General features: G+C 41.8%; 1 protein-coding gene across 3 annotated transcripts in view; it reads right to left on the reverse strand.

The window, feature by feature from the left end:
* Window positions 1–400: 400 nt before the first annotated feature.
* Window positions 401–18,075, reverse strand: part of SIM1 (SIM bHLH transcription factor 1) — a 59,681-nt gene continuing 42,006 nt past the window's right edge. For all 3 annotated transcript variants that reach the window (XM_083608340.1, XM_083608341.1, XM_083608342.1), the window contains 3 exons: window positions 16,276–16,441; window positions 8,714–9,119; window positions 401–6,751 (listed from right to left, as the gene is read on the reverse strand). In XM_083608340.1, the coding sequence (XP_083464466.1) occupies window positions 6,012–6,751; window positions 8,714–9,119; window positions 16,276–16,441 (1,312 nt within the window). In that variant the 3' untranslated portion in view covers window positions 401–6,011. The remainder of the gene's footprint in view (window positions 6,752–8,713; window positions 9,120–16,275; window positions 16,442–18,075) is intronic.

Below are 18,075 nucleotides of genomic sequence, written 5' to 3' on the forward strand. Positions count from 1 at the left end.
AGTTAGGAAACAAACTGACTCTCACCCTTGCTTACCAGGTGTGGGCTGCCACCATAGTTGTGGTGGCAGCTGAAAGTATACTCTCTTAACTGTAGAGACTTCTTTGGAGTGGGCTCTCAGTTAGATAACAATGGTATTGCTTCAGAAATATTTTCCCCAACAGCCTCAGGTCTAATTTAAAATCTGTGTGAACTGGGTTGTCTTAAGTTCTCATGCAGCATAATCATAACTGTGGCCTGGGCAGATATCATATTGTAAACTAATACTGGGCACACAGTTACCTAGTTTAGATATGACAGAAGGTGAGTGAGATGCTGCACAGGTAAGTATCATTTGCCTTTGTGCAAAGGATAAGGGTTTAACTGCCAAAAAAATCAAGAAACCAGACGGAGACTACATATTGGTAGCTGTATTTTTTAAAGAAAAATTTCTTCACATAATAAATACATCTTATACACATTGACTTCAAATTTACTTCAGAAATCTATTTACAATATAAATAATTATAAATGGAAACAATTTTCAAGATATTGGTGACATAGCTAAGTTGGGTTTCCTACGTTACATTCCAAAGGAGAACTTCAAATTACAGATGTTATGGTACAATGTCACTAGAACATGAACATTGCAAGTCGTGGTGTTTGTGATGTTGGCAACTTTGCACTTTTGCCATACCAGCGAGTAATCCTTTCGGCCTTCCTGATCCTAAACACATTTTCTTCAGTTTTACAATTTGCTCTGAAGTGCTCCGCAGAGCTTCCCCATTCACTTCAATGGAGGACACCTACATTCCTTTACATGCATAGAGCAGCCCATTCCACTGAGCTGTCGGAAATGCCTGTGAGCGCAAAAGGAGCTCAGTATGTGCCTTAGAGTGCTGGATCAGACACATTATCATATGGGATAAAAGACCTCTTGATTTTGGTGGAACTCCAAGTAAATACGCTTATAGTAATCACCTTATTCACTGAACCTGAGCATGCTTATTTGGAATTGATTTCTTTTAGAATAAATGGGACCTGCTTTTAAGTCAGTGGGTAGAATCCGGCTGGTCCTCCTGTTGCTGTTGCTCCAACAGAAGGCATCCACTACTGGAATAGGAGGAGGGGAGGGTTTTTTGCTGATGTCCCCTCCACCCTGCAGTCCCCACAGAAATCTGTTTACCATTAGCAGACCCCTCCCTGATGAATTCAAAGCCCATGCCCTTGCGCCAATGGAATACCACCCAATTGGTTTAGAAACAGGGTGTCTGCATATCCGTGAAAAAACAAAGCAAAATGCATCGTTATCTTAGAAGTGCTCTTGGATGCAGTTATGTTTGACCTTTAAAAAATCCCTTTAAGGAAAAATAAGACCATATCAATACTTAACAGAAAATAGTTGTGCATATTAATTTCTCTTTTCTTCTTAAAGTAAAACACTGTTCTTTCATAATAAGCTTATGTAATTGCTTGGTTTTAAGAACACTTTTTTCATTTGAAAAGTAAGCCACATGCATTAAAAATAAATAAGAGTTTGTTTTTATAAATAGCTTAAATGACTACAATAATAATTGAGCATATTTGTTTTCGCTGTTAAAAAGAGAGGTTAGTAGCAGTGACTAGAACTGGACACTTCGATTTTTCAGCCCAATCGTGGCCAAGCTGGGTGCAATTAAGGGTATGATTTCAGTGGCTTAAGTGCACCTAACTTGGCTAGGACAAGACACTTTGGCTTGGACTGTAACATGTTCCATTCACAGAACAGGACTCTCCTGCCTTCTCCTTCCCTCTGAAGCCCTCACACCCTCAACACACATACATACATACATACATACATACATACATACATACATACATACAAAAAAAAAAAATGGGTTCAGAATAGAAGAGCACATGGCTAGGCAACTGCAGCAGAAAGGGTGGCTACCAAAACTGCGTTAGCAAAGGCATCTAATGCTCATTCTGCCACCTTCTGAATTCCAAGTCTTTGTCTTTAATGCCAGCTTCACTGTTTCCTACCATGAAGAGTGCCACAACTCATAAATGAGCCATCTTTCATCAGCAGGTATATTCTTCCCATCTGAAGCCAAGATTAAACCACAAGACTTTTCTGTCTTTGAAGTGAGCATCAGTTGTCCTTAGCTTGTCCTACGGTAGTCTCCATGATAAATACACGATATTGTTTTATTATGCAAAATAAAAATGCATTGCAGTGCCTATTCTGCAAAAACAACAAAAGCTTCTGAATTTCTCTATCAAAATATTTAATTTTCTGTTGAGGCACATTCTGGAGGTAACAGTCAACCATAAATAAAAGAACAGCCTCAGATAGATGGCAGTTTATGCTATTTTGATGGGAATGAGCAGCCTTGCTGTTTTACTTGCATTGTTTCCAGATTCTTGGAAAGATCAGAGGAAAGCCATGTGACGAAATAAGAAAACTTTTAAATGCATAAACAAATAAAGTAATATAATTCCTATCAGAATCACCCAGGCCAGAGTTAAACCCAGTCTGTGGTTTTCCTGGGAGCAGATCATTCTACAGAAGGCAACTGCACCAAAACTATACAGCAAACATGAAAGTTAGAGGAAACTGACTGCATATAAGCTCAAAATCAACAGAAAGGCTGGATTTTGGATTTCGTGCTTTAATTTTAAGTGCATTTTAGCTCTGGGGATAGATTCCAGGTTTTGGCAGATACATGAAAGAATGTTCAAACTGTGATGAAAAACACTTGAGTTTCAGTGAAAAGAAAGCAAGTGTCCAATTAGCAAAAGAAAGCAAATAACCATTTAGTTGTTGTTTTAAAACAAAAACAAAACAAAAAAATCAAGCACCCCCAGGAAGTCTTCCAGATGAGGAAGAACATCACGTCAACATGCATTTTGCAGTATTTGTTAAGCACTCCAAAATCGTAGCACATGTTTCAACTGATTTGGAGCATTGAATCTTGAACCAAATACCCACCTTTTGGGTGTATTAATGCACCATTTCGCAATATTAATTGGGGGTGGGGGCATTAAAGCTCTGAAAATAAGACCAATTGCATTTATGCACAAGACAGCCTAGTCCTTCAATCCTCTCCTATCCTTTTTGTAAAATATGCTGTACAACAGCATGTAATTTTTATTTAAAATTTGATAGAACACATAACCATTTAAAATTAACAGGTGGCCATTGTCATAACCAGGCAGAGGCATTGCATAAGCACTTCATTGTGAAGAGATCTAGCTGAGGCTCAAGCATATGGACTTTCTAGCTTAAACAGCTGCACCAAATGGATTACCTTTCAGGTCTTAAACAGACTCTAGAGTGCACTATCGGACTCTCACAACTCTTGTTGGGATCCACAGAATCTCATCTTTCTTTTTTTCTTTTTATACAGCACACTGCTACCATAACCCTAAATGAATCTACACTGAAAGAAGGGAGTGGGTAGAAGGTAGATTTAGACTGCAGCATCATATTCTTCAGACATTTGGACAGAATGTGCAGACACTGTAAAACCTTCCACCCAGAGCATACACATGGATGCATCATGTAAGATCTAACCCAGCACAACCATGTTTGCCAGTGGCACTTCTTCATAGTGATTTATGTAAGCAGTATGTGGGTGGGGGGAATGGGCTGCCAGACTCATACTGTGATCATCAAAGGCTGTATTCAGTAACATGGTTGTATCACATTAGGCATCACTTCTTCCACATGGCTGGAAGGGATACATAGAATCATAGAGTTGTAGGGACCTTGAGAGTCATCTAGTCCAATCCCTTGCAATGCAGGAATCTCAACTACATTATGTGGAGCATTTTAGGGGCTCTGGAGTCTGGGCTAGGCACCTGTCACAGGGATTTCAAAGCTAGTCAGAAGCATAGAGGATACTGCATGATGCAGAATATCATAAACACAGTCCAATCCAAAGCATCATTACTGCAGTGCCGTTGTGAGTGGATTTCACACTTTCGGCTATGAGGAAAGGCTTAGCAACATAAGGGTATTATATGCTAAAGACCCAGCATACTTCCAGACTATCACAATTTTTGAGTGGGATTCAAATACATGCTGGAAAATTCATCTTGCAAAACACACTCCCCCCAAAGGTCAGACCTTTTCTAATAAGGAAAGTGATGGGGCATGTAGTGGAAAGTGAGGGATAACACTTTCTTGATGCAGTGCCGTCCTACCACCCCACAGACAAAGCGAGATAAATGCTCATTAAATAGCCAACATTGACTAATCTCTCTGGAAGATACCTCAGAAACCAGGTAGCAGTAATTCACAAAGCTTCCTGATGTCACAGCAAAGTTGTGGTTGATAATTTTAAACAGTAGGAATAATCGAATCAATACCAGGTCTCATGATTAGTCCACTTGCTTGACCAACTCTGCATGTGACAGAGGAGGCATTATACTTCCCAGCATGCCAAAAATGGTTGCTGGAAAAGGAATTTCTCTTTGTGTTGATACTTGTACGATAGCAAAACATTTTCACGGCAACCATTGGGGCCTCTGCATAAGCCCCAATCATTCCCAAAGAGCTCTTATGGGACCACTGAAAGTTGCACTTCACTGGCCTGTTTCTTATCATCTCTGCCAGCTTTGATGCATTTTCAGAATTTTCTGAAACTGGGCAAGCCAACCATTCTCCACAGTTTTGCTGAATCTTCCCTCCTTTTTCCCCACCTCCGAGTTGTGTTTCTGTTTTTCTGACACACCTGTGTTTCTGACCCTCAGCCTCTCTAACATCACTTCTGTTGGACTTTTCCACAATCCCTTCTATTTTTTTAGCACAGGTAGGATGAGCCTTTGGCCCTTCAGATGTAGCTGAACTACAGCTCCCATCAGCCCCAGGAAGCCTGGCCAATGGCTGGTGATTATGGGAGTTGCAGTTCAGCACCATTTTGGAGGGCCAAATGTTCCCCACATCTATTTTAGCAAATCAGTAAATTCTCTCTCCACACACAACTCAGTCATTCTTAGACCAAGGACAGGGCATGCCAGGTTGTGGGAAATGAATTATGTTTGAATGCTCTTCCTTTTCTTGCTTAACTTCCACTATGCTCTATCTTCTACTATACTCCTTCCCAGAATGTAACCATTTCCCACAAAGCGACCACAATCTGATAGTCTCCTCTCCTGTATAACTATGCAGTTTCCAGAAGATTGAAGGGACCATGCACAGCAGCACTCAACTTCCTGACATTGCACGGGGCACCCTTCTGAACATTGAGGGGGCCCTGCCACTTCAAAAAAATGATTGGGGGCCCCCACGGTGCCCCAGGCCCCAGGAGTCAGTGGCCTTGGCAGTTACATCTCTTCTGCTACTCCAAACCAGGATAAGAATGGCTCGCCGCCCTTCTGTCTCTCCCTTGTCACATGACCTCAGCAAGCAGTTCTCTTCCTGTCTGTGTTTGTTGTCCAGCAAGTCAGCTTCCAGGTCAAATACCCATATAATAGCCAATACCCTATCAAAGAACCACACCGGCCCTATAACTTTTATGTAGCAGTCCAGTGCAGTCACTGGAGAAGCAGGACCAGTATAAATATGAAACTGCACACATAGCTTTGCTTTAAAATGGGGGGGGGGTGCATTTCACTTTCTTTTTCATGGAAAGAGTGCATAGCAGTTTTTGTCTTATGAGGGTGTGGCAGGTAGCCAGCTGCTTAGAAATTCAGTCCCTCTCTCTACATCCTCATACATTTCCACACAATGAAAAATCTGCTCACTTGATGTACCCCAGAAGCTCCCAGAATAGATCTCCATCACCACAATGTAGCATCAGCTTTGTGATTCAACTGACTGCTGTAACCTTAACTGAGACCAGTGCATTTTCAACAGTAACTTAGATAAAGCAACACTTCCCCAGTACCTTACAAGTATTCTCTCTAGTGCATTGTAGTTTTATCAAATGCCAGTAACAGCAAGGGTATCAAAACATGTGTGCCTGCTGTTACTACTGCAAAGATATTTTCCTAGCACAAACTTTTTTAAAAAAGAAGAGAAATGAAAAGGGGGTTGGGAAACACCCATCAGCTCCCATTGGTTATTATAACAGATGTCCCCTTATGTCCCTGTGCTGGATCTTGCTGCATCCGTAGGTGAGACGTCACATCAAAGTGTGACCCATTGCAACCCAAAGAATAGTTCCTGATGGTTTCGCTGTCGTAAAGGTGCTCCAGAGCATATCCTGTTAGCGTGTATGCATGCTTATCAAAGTACTGCCGATGGGAATTGTAATAGTTTGGGGATTCTGCTGAGTTATCCCCTGGAGTTTGATGAGGTGACACTTCTGACTGAAGGCAGTCCTTAGCCAGTATCAAACTGGATTTAGAAATTCGGTCAGAATTGGGGCTGCTTATTCTAGACAGTGCCGTGGGGCTGTTGTCATAGTCATTGTCATGGGGGCTCATCATCTTCCCATCTTGTTGCTGTGTGTGTTCGCAGGGAGATGTGTTGGTGACACTAGGGACCCTGCAGGCATCTCCTCTCAGCTGTTGTTGCTGGTGGTGGTGGTAGCTTGCAAAGCAAACAGAGTGCTTTTTCCCTGCTCCGTTAATGGAAACCAGCTGATCGGGAGTCGACTTCCGCAACTGCAGCCTGTTTTCTTCTTCTTTAATCATTTGCTGAGTCGCTCTTATGAGAGTCTCAATTTTGCTGGGCTCATGTGGGCTGCCCTGATACTGCTCAGAGTGGTATCGGTCACCTGATTCACTAGCAGAACCAGGGTCTGGGGAACTGACAACGCTTTCTTCATCCCAGTGCCCTCTTCCTAGAAAGTGGGGTAAAACAAAGGAGAGAAGCAATCAGCAACGGGCTGTACACAGTCAGAGAACAGCAGAACATTCAGACCTTATGCACGCCCAGTGGGAATATAACTCTTATAATAACTACAAGTCTTCTGCAACCATGAAATGATGAAATTAAGCCTCCCCACCACCTGTTTCTTTGACCTTGTGACCAGTTCACAACACTGAAGTATCAGCAGAAGGGCACAACTGACAGAACTCCCCTGTCACGGTCCAAGTCAGCCTTTGCCAACCTAGATCTTCTTAGGCTCTAGCAACCTTCAATTCCAGACAGTACGACCAGTGGTCAGGGATTGTGGAATTTGTAGTTTAAAACATCGCACCAAGTTGGGGAATTCTGGTTTAGACTCTAGGGCAGAGGTGGGGAACCTGCAGCTAATGGGCCACTCTAGGCCCACCAAATCAGCTGTCCAATTTGTCCCACAAAGTGATTTTTGGCTGGCCATGCCCGCCTATCACACACGCCTGACATCAGGTGTGGAACAGGTAAAGCCACAGCTGCCAAAGAACAACAAAAAATGCACAGTTTAGAGTGGACTCCTCATCATTCTTTTGTTATAGGCTTCTTGGTAGTGGTACCCTCCCTGTGGAACACCCTTCCTTCAGATGTCAAGGAGATAAAGAATTACACAACTTTTAGAAGACATCCGAAGGCAGCCCTGTATTGGAAGGCTTTTTTATTATTATAATTGGCTTGCATTCAGCACTATTTAAATTTTGCACCAAATACAAGTCCCATTGCTTTCTGCAAAGATCAGATCCACCTGATGCCATATTATGGTATTAAATGATTGACAGGGGATGCCCCCACTTGTCAAATATGGTCAATGAGTGTAAAACTTCATTTTTGATAGAAAAAATATTCCCTAATTTTAAAGATGCTTGACACTTCAATCATGGTCACACTTTTGGAAGTCCTACTGTGCAAGCAGAATTAACTTGCAAGTAGTCATATAATTTGTTGATGTTAAATGTGTTCTGTTGTATTTCAAACATTTTTTTTATTAATTGTATTTTATAATGTTGTTTTAAATGTTGTAAGCCACCTTGAATCCCAGCTTTGGGGAAAATGTGGGCCATAAATACATTACAATAATTATAATGCAGAATAATAACAATTGACTGGCTGAAATGGTCCTTTTAAAAATCTCTCTCTCTCTCTCTCTCTCTCTCTCTCTCTCTCTCACACACACACACACACACACACACACACACCAGTGCCCTGAATATTGATGGGTAAAATCAATTTTTCCAAATATAATGTATTTTGTTTGTTATTCTCACTAATATCTAGTTTCCAAGAGTCTTTTTTTTTGTGAGATTATGAGGGTGAGCAGTGAGTTTGTTTGGGCTCTGGGTGAGAGCCAGGAGGCTGAGAGGGAGGTGTATTAGACGGAGAAGATGTTGATTTTGGTCTGTATTTATTCACAATTTGCATTAATGTATTATTTGTTTATGGAACTGTATTTTTGCAACATTTGATTGTTGTTTAAGTTGCCTGTTGCTGCTACTTTAGTTTTCTACACACGATTTAGAATTATTTTTATATATTAAGTGGTACAGAAATTAATTCTTTTTACACACACTTTCCCTTAATATATGCATTTTTGTAACCACTGGTTGGTTGGAGAACTGCATTGCAAAATTTGGATAAGTGTGAATTTTGAAGGATGGCTGTGTTTTGGTGCTCACACAGTTTTGGAATGTCTGAATTGGATAGATTCACCTTTAAATGTGACCCAAATTGAAATTCTCCCCCAGCCCTACTTCCAGGTAAGGTGCTAGTCAACAAACAGACCACAGATATCTCCTAACTCCATTGTTAGGTCCATAAATGGTCAACTTGAGACCATTCGAGGCAGGCCTTTCAAACCCTGGCTCAATGTTGCTACCACAACCTGCCTTCCAGTACATTTACCACTTACCGTGAATTCGGTGTATGGAAGTTATATGAGGCATGCTGTTTTCATAGGCTTCTCTGCTCTCAGGAGAAGATTTGGTTAAGGGAAGGCCAGATCGGGAACCCCACCACGCTTCCCTCCCAGACTGTGGTGTGCCAAGGAAGTATCGGCCGGCCTCACACCTGCTGCCTTCACAGGCCTGAGTGTGGAAGTGTCTGTCATCAGCCAACCTGGAATGGTCAAGTGCAAAACCATAGCAGAGAGCACTGCGGTCTGAGTATTGTCTATAGGCACAGGAGACATCGTGATGCTGAGAGTTTGGCCTTTCAATGGGATCCATCAATTGTGGAGAGGCAGTGTCGGTCAGTGGGCTGCCACCCCACTGGCTTTCATGGTCTGATTCAGATCTTTCTGTATGAAATCCAGAATACTGCAATACAAAGAAAAAGGGGAAAGAAGACATTAACGGTGGGATACGGTCTAAGAAGCAATTTGATTTCCTGAAAACTCGGAACCCAATTCACAAAACAGAGGAGTTAGAAGAAGGACTAAGACAAGTTGCATCCATAACTAGGCTGTGAATCAGAATGCCTGCTTTCTCACTGCTACATAGCACTACAAAGCTTTCTGCATTGAAACTAGCGCTATTTTTCAAGAAAAAGAGGTGCCAGAACTCATCAGGAACACCTCCCTTGCTCTCTTATAATACCAATGACACCCACCTGAGAAGTGCGGGAACTGAGTTCCGGTGAGTTCCAGCTGGAAAAAACCCCTGATTGAAATCATAAATGTAAAAGCTATAGAAGTCAAATGGGACTGTTTTTGTCTATTCAGCCACAATCCCAATGGCCAAAATCCTTTTAAGACTCCATGAAGTGGCATCAGACCCACTGCTACCTCTAGCCCTCTCCATATAATCCCATGTTATGCAAGAGCTTTTCACAATAGTGCTCTGTTGTGTCTAGTGATACTGCTGTAACAGCAACACCCACTCACTCTGCTTTATGGGCTTACTGTGCCAATGTGATGTTTCACTTAAACTCCACAAGCTAAGAAGTTTCCTTCTTAGTTTGATCTCCACCCTTAATACTTATTTGCTGGCTCTCAGGTTTAAAAGTGGCAAATGAAGACACCATTTCCCAAGTGCTTATAGAGGCCAGAAAACTATGTTTGGGCAGTCATTTCCCCCTCCTCACCTGCAAACACTTGTTTCTAAGTTCGTTGCTTTCCCAGAATCCACAGCCATGTACTTAAAAGGCTCTTAAGCAGAAGTTTTTTAGGAATCACTGCTGCAATTCTATGTACGTTTACTGAAACACATGTTCAACTTAGTTCAACAGTAGTATTCATGGCACTTCTAGACTGTCACTATTTTCTGGTGGAATTCAATCACATATTCAGGTTGTGAAGTTAGTTAGTTAGTTAGTTAGTTAGTTAGTTAGTTAGTTAGTTTTTAACATTTGCTTCTGGTGTACAAGTACCTCAGCTAAATAATGCTAAAGTCTTCCATAACAAACCCACTTCCCAAAATATAATACTTTTTGCAATAAGGAGAGTGATAGGAAAATGCACCGGAAAGTATGAGATAACAATTGCTTTGATGCACCTTAATTTCACCTCTCCACAAACAAATAAGAAGAAGGTGGAGGTATATTTGGGGGCAGGAAACCAAATTAAGTTCTCATGAAGAAGAAATGAAATCAAAAGAGAGGGGGAGAAATATGAGGCCAAAATAGAAGCATGCTCTTGACCAATTCCAACCATATTTGGAAGTGGTTTCTTCTCATTTTCCTCCTGTCAACTCTTCTACAGCTGTTAACATGACTTGTCTAGTCAAATTACAAGATAAAACTTGGGACAAACACTAAGAGCTTATTTGGCCTGGAGTCGCTCCTGAAATCAGTCACCACTTTCCAAAACTAAAAGGACTACTGGCAGTAAAGGAGCACCAGAGAGTTCATATGATCTATTTCTGATCATCTCCAGTCAGCCCAGTTCTTCCTGTTGTACTGATAGCTTCCAACGGGAGGGACTGGCAGTTCCTGGAACAAGAGTTGACATCCAGTGTGCTTATCCAGTGTGCCAGCAGAATGACAAGAGATGGGGGAGTGAGCATTGACCAAGGATGGCATTACTAGAGGCACCCATAGTGCTTCATATTAGGGACAGCTTGCATTGTGTTTTTGCCCTGTTGCTTAAGCACACAAAAGTTGCAATAATAGTACTGTTTAAGTATAATGCAAGCTGTACTTCACCAGCCTCGATTTCATGTTTAAATAAGTGTGCTTTACCCACATTTATTTTGGGGAAAGTCATGGGGTACAATCTAGAATATGGTCTGATCTGAATCAGAAACTCCTTGCCAGTTTTCTGCAGGAAGTCACCGCCTACCTGACTGCTGTTTACACCAAAGGCGCTCAGCATAGGAGCCAATATCTGCCCCCCCCCCCGCAAAGCTGATGGGCATTGCTATTCAAATGGCATGTGTGATTGATTATGCAGGGTGGGGCTTACCCAATATTTCATTCAAGTTGGCACCCTGGTGCTCAGACTTCTAAGCGCACCCTCCAGATGTGTTTTTTTATTGTGCATTCATGATTATTTGCACTCGTGAAGCTAGTGAGGCAGTCACACATGATTTTGCTTTCAATATAGTTTGCAAGTGCAAAAGTTCTCTGGTGGCCACACTGTGCATACCCCAAAACCTCCTGCTAAAACCTCATAGCTTATTATACCCACAAATGTTCTGCTCTATCTTTGTCCTGCATTTGTTATGCTATAGCAGCTCCTCCCTTGGGGGAAAAGCAATGACAAACCTAGACAGCATCTTAAAAAGCAGAGACATCACCTTGCCAACAAAGGTCCGTATAGTTAAAGCTATGGTTTTCCCAGTAGTGATGTGTGGAAGTGAGAGCTGGACCATAAAGAAGGCTGATCGCCGAAGAACTGATGCTTTTGAATTATGGTGCTGGAGGAGACTCTTGAGAGTCCCATGGACTGCAAGAAGATCAAACCTATCCATTCTTAAGGAAATCAGCCCTGAGTTCTCACTGGAAGGACAGATCCTGAAGCTGAGGCTCCAATACTTTGGCCACCTCATGAGAAGAGAAGACTCCCTGGAAAAGACCCTGATGTTGGGAAAGATGGAGGGCACAAGAAGAAGAGGACAGTGTTCTCAAAGCTACCAGCATGAGTTTGACCAAACTGCGGGAGGCAGTGGAAGACAGGAGTGCCTGGCGTGCTCTGGTCCACGGGGTCATGAAGAGTCAAACACGACTAAACGACTAAACAACAACAGCAGCTCCTCCAGACAGCAATCATTAGATTCTTTTTTAAAGCCCGGGAGCTCCCAATCATAGCTGGTTTGAAACTCTCCTTGTATGTTCCAGCCCCCTGATTTGGAGGTTTTGCCTCAGATATGTGATATTTGATGGTATTTGGAATCATAGAATTGTAAAGTTGGAAGGGATCCCTTAGGGTCATCTGGTCCAACTCCCTGAGATGTAGAAATCTCAACTAAAGCATTCAAGACAGATGGCCATCCAACTGCTGCTTAAAAACCTACAATGAAGGAAAGTACACCATCTCGGAGGTAGTCTATTCCACTGTCGAACAGCTCTTACTGTCAGAAAGTTCTTCCTGATGTTCAGTCCAAATCTCCTTTCTTGTAACTTGAACCCATTGGTTCAAGTCCTACCCTCCAGACCATTTATCACAAAGCAGGGCAGGGCTATGCTCAAAAATACTCAACCTGGCTAAAAATCATTCAAGGTCATCCCTATCCAGGTCATGTGCATAACTGGGGGGGGGGGGGGCGGCTAGATCCACAAATATTATTGAAAAGCTTTGAAAGTACTCAGTTATCAGAGGTTCTGCCCCCTCTCCAGCAGAATCCTACCCCCCACAATGTCCTGTTTATGGGGTATTTTTACCCTTATTTTTTCAGTAAAGTTCAACAACTTTGGCTACCCTCCCCCACCAATCCTGGCTATGCCCATGGCCCAGGAATGTAATTGAATTACCAGTGTTATTTTATATTTTGTTTGTTTCTATGTTTATTTTTTATTGGTGTTTTAAAATAAATATTATAGACTGTATTCCGTAAGCTGCTTAGAGATCTTTTGTTCTAGTAAGCAGTATATAAATCTTGTATAATAATGATGTCAATCCCTGGCATTAAGAACAGGTTCTGTAACTGAGCGCCCTGGCTCAGATTAAGTTATGCATTATAGCATATATATATATCTTTCAGGTTCTTTATATATCACCCTGGCAAGGTGGCTACAAAAAATCCCCATGCAGTGAAAGGGCAGATCATGTGAGTCGGCTCTAAGTGGTTTCTGGACAGCAGCCAAAAGGAGGTAAAGTCTTTCATGGTCTCTCTTTTTACCTAAGCTTTATATAAATACAGAAACAAAATAGGAAAATCAATACATTTTACGAGAGTCTAGCTCCCCACTCCCTCCTTTTCTTGTTGAAAGAGCTGCAAAGCTTACATTTTCAGGCTTTTACAACGCAAGCTGCTTCAGGGGAACAGATCGGCTTACCAGTTACAAAGCTGTAAAACACTTAGGTTAAGAAGAGAGGCTGAGAAAACTGAGAATGCACGCGGTAGATTTCAGGGGAACTTAAGCATGCATCAGTATGCGCCGGGTTGTAACTTTATTAAGCTGCAAAGCGCTAGCACATTCTTGCCGGCTGGCTTGGGGCAACAGCACACAAACCCTTCCCATCAGACCTTGATAGGTCTCAGTGCCAGTCTGGCCAAGGACAACAGAACCAGGCTTCACACCCAAAGTCAAATGTGTGCTACAACCTATGTGACTCTTATTTCAATTCCTGGGCAACACAACTGCTCTTACAAAGGAGGAGGGAGAGAAAAGCCTTCTCAATAAAGTCTCCTTTGCTATCAAAGGTTTCTACAGTACTGGCCATTTGCAACTTTCTTAATTTGTGCCTGAAACTTGAGGGGGAATCACAGGTGCAGTCTGCACTGTTCAGAGAACATATGCATGCTTTTAATTCACTTTTATCTTGCTTTTTACTAATGTAACTCTGAAATCTTATGTATGTTCATTTTGCATTCACTGTTGTAGGCAGAACAGATGGCAAAAGGCTTAGATTAAAGTAACAGCACAACCATTAAACTAACCTCTGCTGCTAGTGAGCCAATGACAGTTTGGGGGTTACTTTTAGCAAGAGAAAATGGAGAGATTCTCCCTTGTGTTTTTCAGAGTTGGAAAAGATTTGTATGGGTCTATTGGTATGAAGTCTGGTGGGCTGAATGTGTTGAGTGGTATCTTATGGCAACTTTGCCTTAGTGGATACTGGATTATCACCAATCTGACCCCCTCACACACCACCCAAGTACTGCAGCTATCTTGCCATGTCATATTTTATTCCTTTCTACTCTTTGTTCCCCAGACTTTGGAAGCGTATTTTGGAGAGTGGTGGTGGTGGGATTGGCAAAAACAAAACAAACAAAAAACAGATATCCTAACTTATGTAAGAAGCCCTTTCTGCAAAGCCACCTTTGGATCCAACCCATTATTTATACAGTCCTTTTTAATCAACAAAACAGAAGTTTCTAAATGAAAGTAACAGGCTGCAGTATGAGATGGTTAGCTTTTGGAGGAGATATCAATATTCATCACATGAAAGCTTAGCAGTATTTCATTGACACTCATCAGCCAAGGCTATTACAGTAAATAAGTTTGGAGTTAAACAACTGCAAATAACATTCCAATCAGTGGCTTAAACACAATTCTCCAACAGCGTGAAAAAATGAATTGCAGAAGAACCCCTGAAAGGTCATGCCAGATGCTGACCAAGTGTTTCCATTATAGAAAGAGTACTTTTCATTATACGGTCATTATAAGGAAAGATTACATTCAGATGATCATTATCAATAATACCTCTTGTCAATTTCTGCTGTACTGTGAATAGGTGTGTGTCAATCTGTACTTATTCTGTTGTTTATTACTGTAGATCATAGCATAGGTAAGAAAATTGACATAGCTCTAATATGACATGATGAACTCTGGTGACCTTGGTACAAGTTTGATCTCAAAACATGTCCTGAGGGCATTCAGGAAACACCCTGAGTTCCTCACACTTTGCATAAAGGTCAGCACATGTACATTTAGTTGCCGGTACATACAGTTTATTCACCACCTGATAATTCGATAATTTGAAGACAGTGAGCAGACAAAAGATAATCAGTTCAGTCACACCCCACCAGGATGATTTCCTTTCAAACACTTAATCTTCAAAATGGACCAGGTGAAGCTGGGCAGGAACTCTGGGGAAAAGGCAGCAGAACCAGTGGCGTAGCGTGGGTTGTCGGCACCCGGGGCAAGGCAAGTAATTTGCGCCCCCTAACCCGTGGATTTGCGCCCCCTAACCCGTGGATTTGCGCCCCCTAACCCATGGATTTGCCCTAACCCCAGATGTTGCGCCCGGTGCGGCCCGCCCCCCCCTGCACCCCCCACGCTACTCCACTGAGCAGAACTATTGGAAATTGTAGAAATTGCTCATCTCAAGGCCTTCCTCTCTTTTCTGTTGGAACACCTTAACCAAAATGGTATAAATCCCCCAGGTTTCAAAAAGTCAGCTGGCTCTCCTAGCTCCAGCGAGTACCTTCAATCAGTGTTCACAAGGAAGGAACACACACACACTCTTAAGGACAGGTATGCTATTCCTCCCCTCCTCTGCATTTCTTAATTTACTATTAGTGTGAGTCCTGCTGGCAAAATTGTCATGCTCACTTCTGGAGGCTTTTGAGAATAGGTGGGGTTTCTTCCATTCTTTAGATCAAGGTTATGTAGGTATGGTAGGATTTGCTGCCTGCTTAAATTGAAATTTTACTGTCTGAAACAGCATTGATGTATTCTATCACTTTCATTTCATATAATAAACCAAGCACATCTACCTCTCCAACTCTACTCTCTGCACCAACACTTAGTACCTGCCATCTGAGACAGCCGCCTTACTCAGCTTAATGGAAGAGCTAGCCCTGCCCATTGACCTTCATAATACTCTCTGCTCACTACCTGCTCGCACCTCATATGTTCAGTTTTTCCTCATCATTTAATCTACCAGAGTTCAAAACCATGCAGGCAACCTCCATTAAGTAGAGATGCTCTCTTCTGCAGGAGAGCTGCAAGGATATGATGGAATTTCCTCCATATGTCCTAATCACTAACACACACACCACACACATTTGTTTATTTATTTATTACACACACACACACACACACACACATATATATTATTAGGTTTACAAAGTAAGATTAGCAGACAGGGACACCAAGAAAATATTTTCAGTTGTGGCCCCAGAGTTAGATAATTTATTTTCCACATGAACATAGAATATATGTTGCAGGGGAAGCTGCCTTGCTCCAAATCAGACCTGTTGATCCAGTTAGCTCGATACTGTCTACACTCAACTGGCAATGGATCTCCAGAGCTTCAGATGGGGTCTCTCCAAGACATGGGAGCATAGGAAACTCCCTTATATTGAGTTAGACCTTCTTTAAAACATATGAAGCACAACCATAATAATGAAAAAATCATGTTATTCATACCTGTGGATATGGAGATGTCCTAGATTTTGACTTTGTGCTCGGCAGACGTGACTTGCTTCCTTTTCTGTTGTCAGTGATTGTTGGTGTTGAGTTTGCATATGGGAATGATGGCTTTGTTGCTGAAACTTGATCCAATGAGAGCTGTAGTCCTTTATATTCTGTATCCCTGGATAAAAGGAATAAGGCGAAATTAATACCATCCAAGACAACTTGGGGTTAACTTGTATAGCTTTCATTTTATGCAGTGTCTTGATCCCTTTTGTAAGAAATCATCCCATAAAATATACATACCTGTAGGAAATGTGAGTCTCTTTCCAGACTACAGAAGAAAAGTGGAAAGGGGAGGCAGCGGCTCAGGAATAAATAAAATAGAGAATAGCAAAGGTACACATCAAACAGTCTTCCCTGGACAAGAGAATGCTCCACATGAGCAGTGGAGACTGTCCATTCATACAGAGCATTCTTCAAATGTAGTGATGAGCATAGTTAAATTTCATGCCCAGTGCTCCATATGTCAATAAGGAGTCACTGAATGCAGATGGCACAACAAAGAGCATCAAGCATTAATGAAGGCAATAAATAGATACAATTGAAACCATCCATTGGAAGGAAAGATTTATAACAGTACATAGTCACAAAATGGTCTAAGACGACAAAGAGTACACAATCACTAAGAATATATCCAAATTTCTGAGGCTTTTCAAAGGACAAACAAGAGGATTCATTTATTATAATCTACACATGAGACCTGAGGGGGAAATCCCTTAAAAAACTAGAAGTGTTGAAGTTTGCTCCAAATTTTGCTCTAGTTAAGTAAATCCACCTGAAGTGTTTGTGGTGCAGGCCACTATATATATTAAAATGACAGCAGTGTGGGTCTCAATATAGACAATCCACATTTGATGGATAACTCATTAGTTTAGAGTTAATTCATTACATAACTTTAAACAAGGCAAGAACAGTGGCTCATTAACTGGAATTGGGCAAAGCCAGACCTCCTGTATAAAAGTGACAGGTCTAGTCTATATTATACCACATGCAAAAATATTTATAACTGGGAATACACGGAGCACTATAAACTATTGTGGTGGTTTGAAAAGTTGGCTTGTCTAGAGATTGACAGATGAGGTACAATCAATCTGAATATACAAATGCTTCTGGTCATTTGTCAGGTTTCTGCCTTGTGTCCGTTGGTGTTTATTTCAATGGAATGGGTGTCGAGACATAATGGAAGTTTTGTACAATGGCCTGGCTTACCTTCATAACCTACATTAAGAACATAGGACAAGCCCTGGTGGATCAGACCAAAATCCAGGATCCTGCTTTCCCACAGTAGTCAACCAGATGCTTAAAGGAAGTCCAAAAGCAGGACACAAGGCCAACAGGCCTCTTTCTCAGAGACTGATCAAAGGCATGGTGCCTCTAATTCTGGAGGTGGTGGTAGCCATTGATAGTCTTATCCTCCATTAATTTGTCTAATCCCCTTCTAAAGGGGTGGGAACCAACCATCACCACTTCCTACAGCAGCAAATTCTATAGCCTCACTGTAGCTTCACATGCAGCAGAATTAATGAGTTGAATTTGGAAGTGGTAGAATGGACTCGACTACTTCAGGAGGGGCAAAACCTTTCTGAATGCCACTTTTCTGCTGCACAGCAGTCTGGCAAATGTTACACCTGGAAAAAGAGGCTCTTGTTCTGCCAACTCAAGTTCCTTCACCCTGGAGCCACCCAGTTAGAGAAATTGAACTGTGGGCTCTAGGAGGAATAAATCACTGTGCTTAAGAAATAGGTTGATCTC

The sequence above is a fragment of the Podarcis filfolensis genome (genome assembly GCF_964270895.1).
Source record: "Podarcis filfolensis genome assembly, chromosome: 3".
Taxonomy (NCBI): Eukaryota; Metazoa; Chordata; class Lepidosauria; order Squamata; family Lacertidae; genus Podarcis; species Podarcis filfolensis.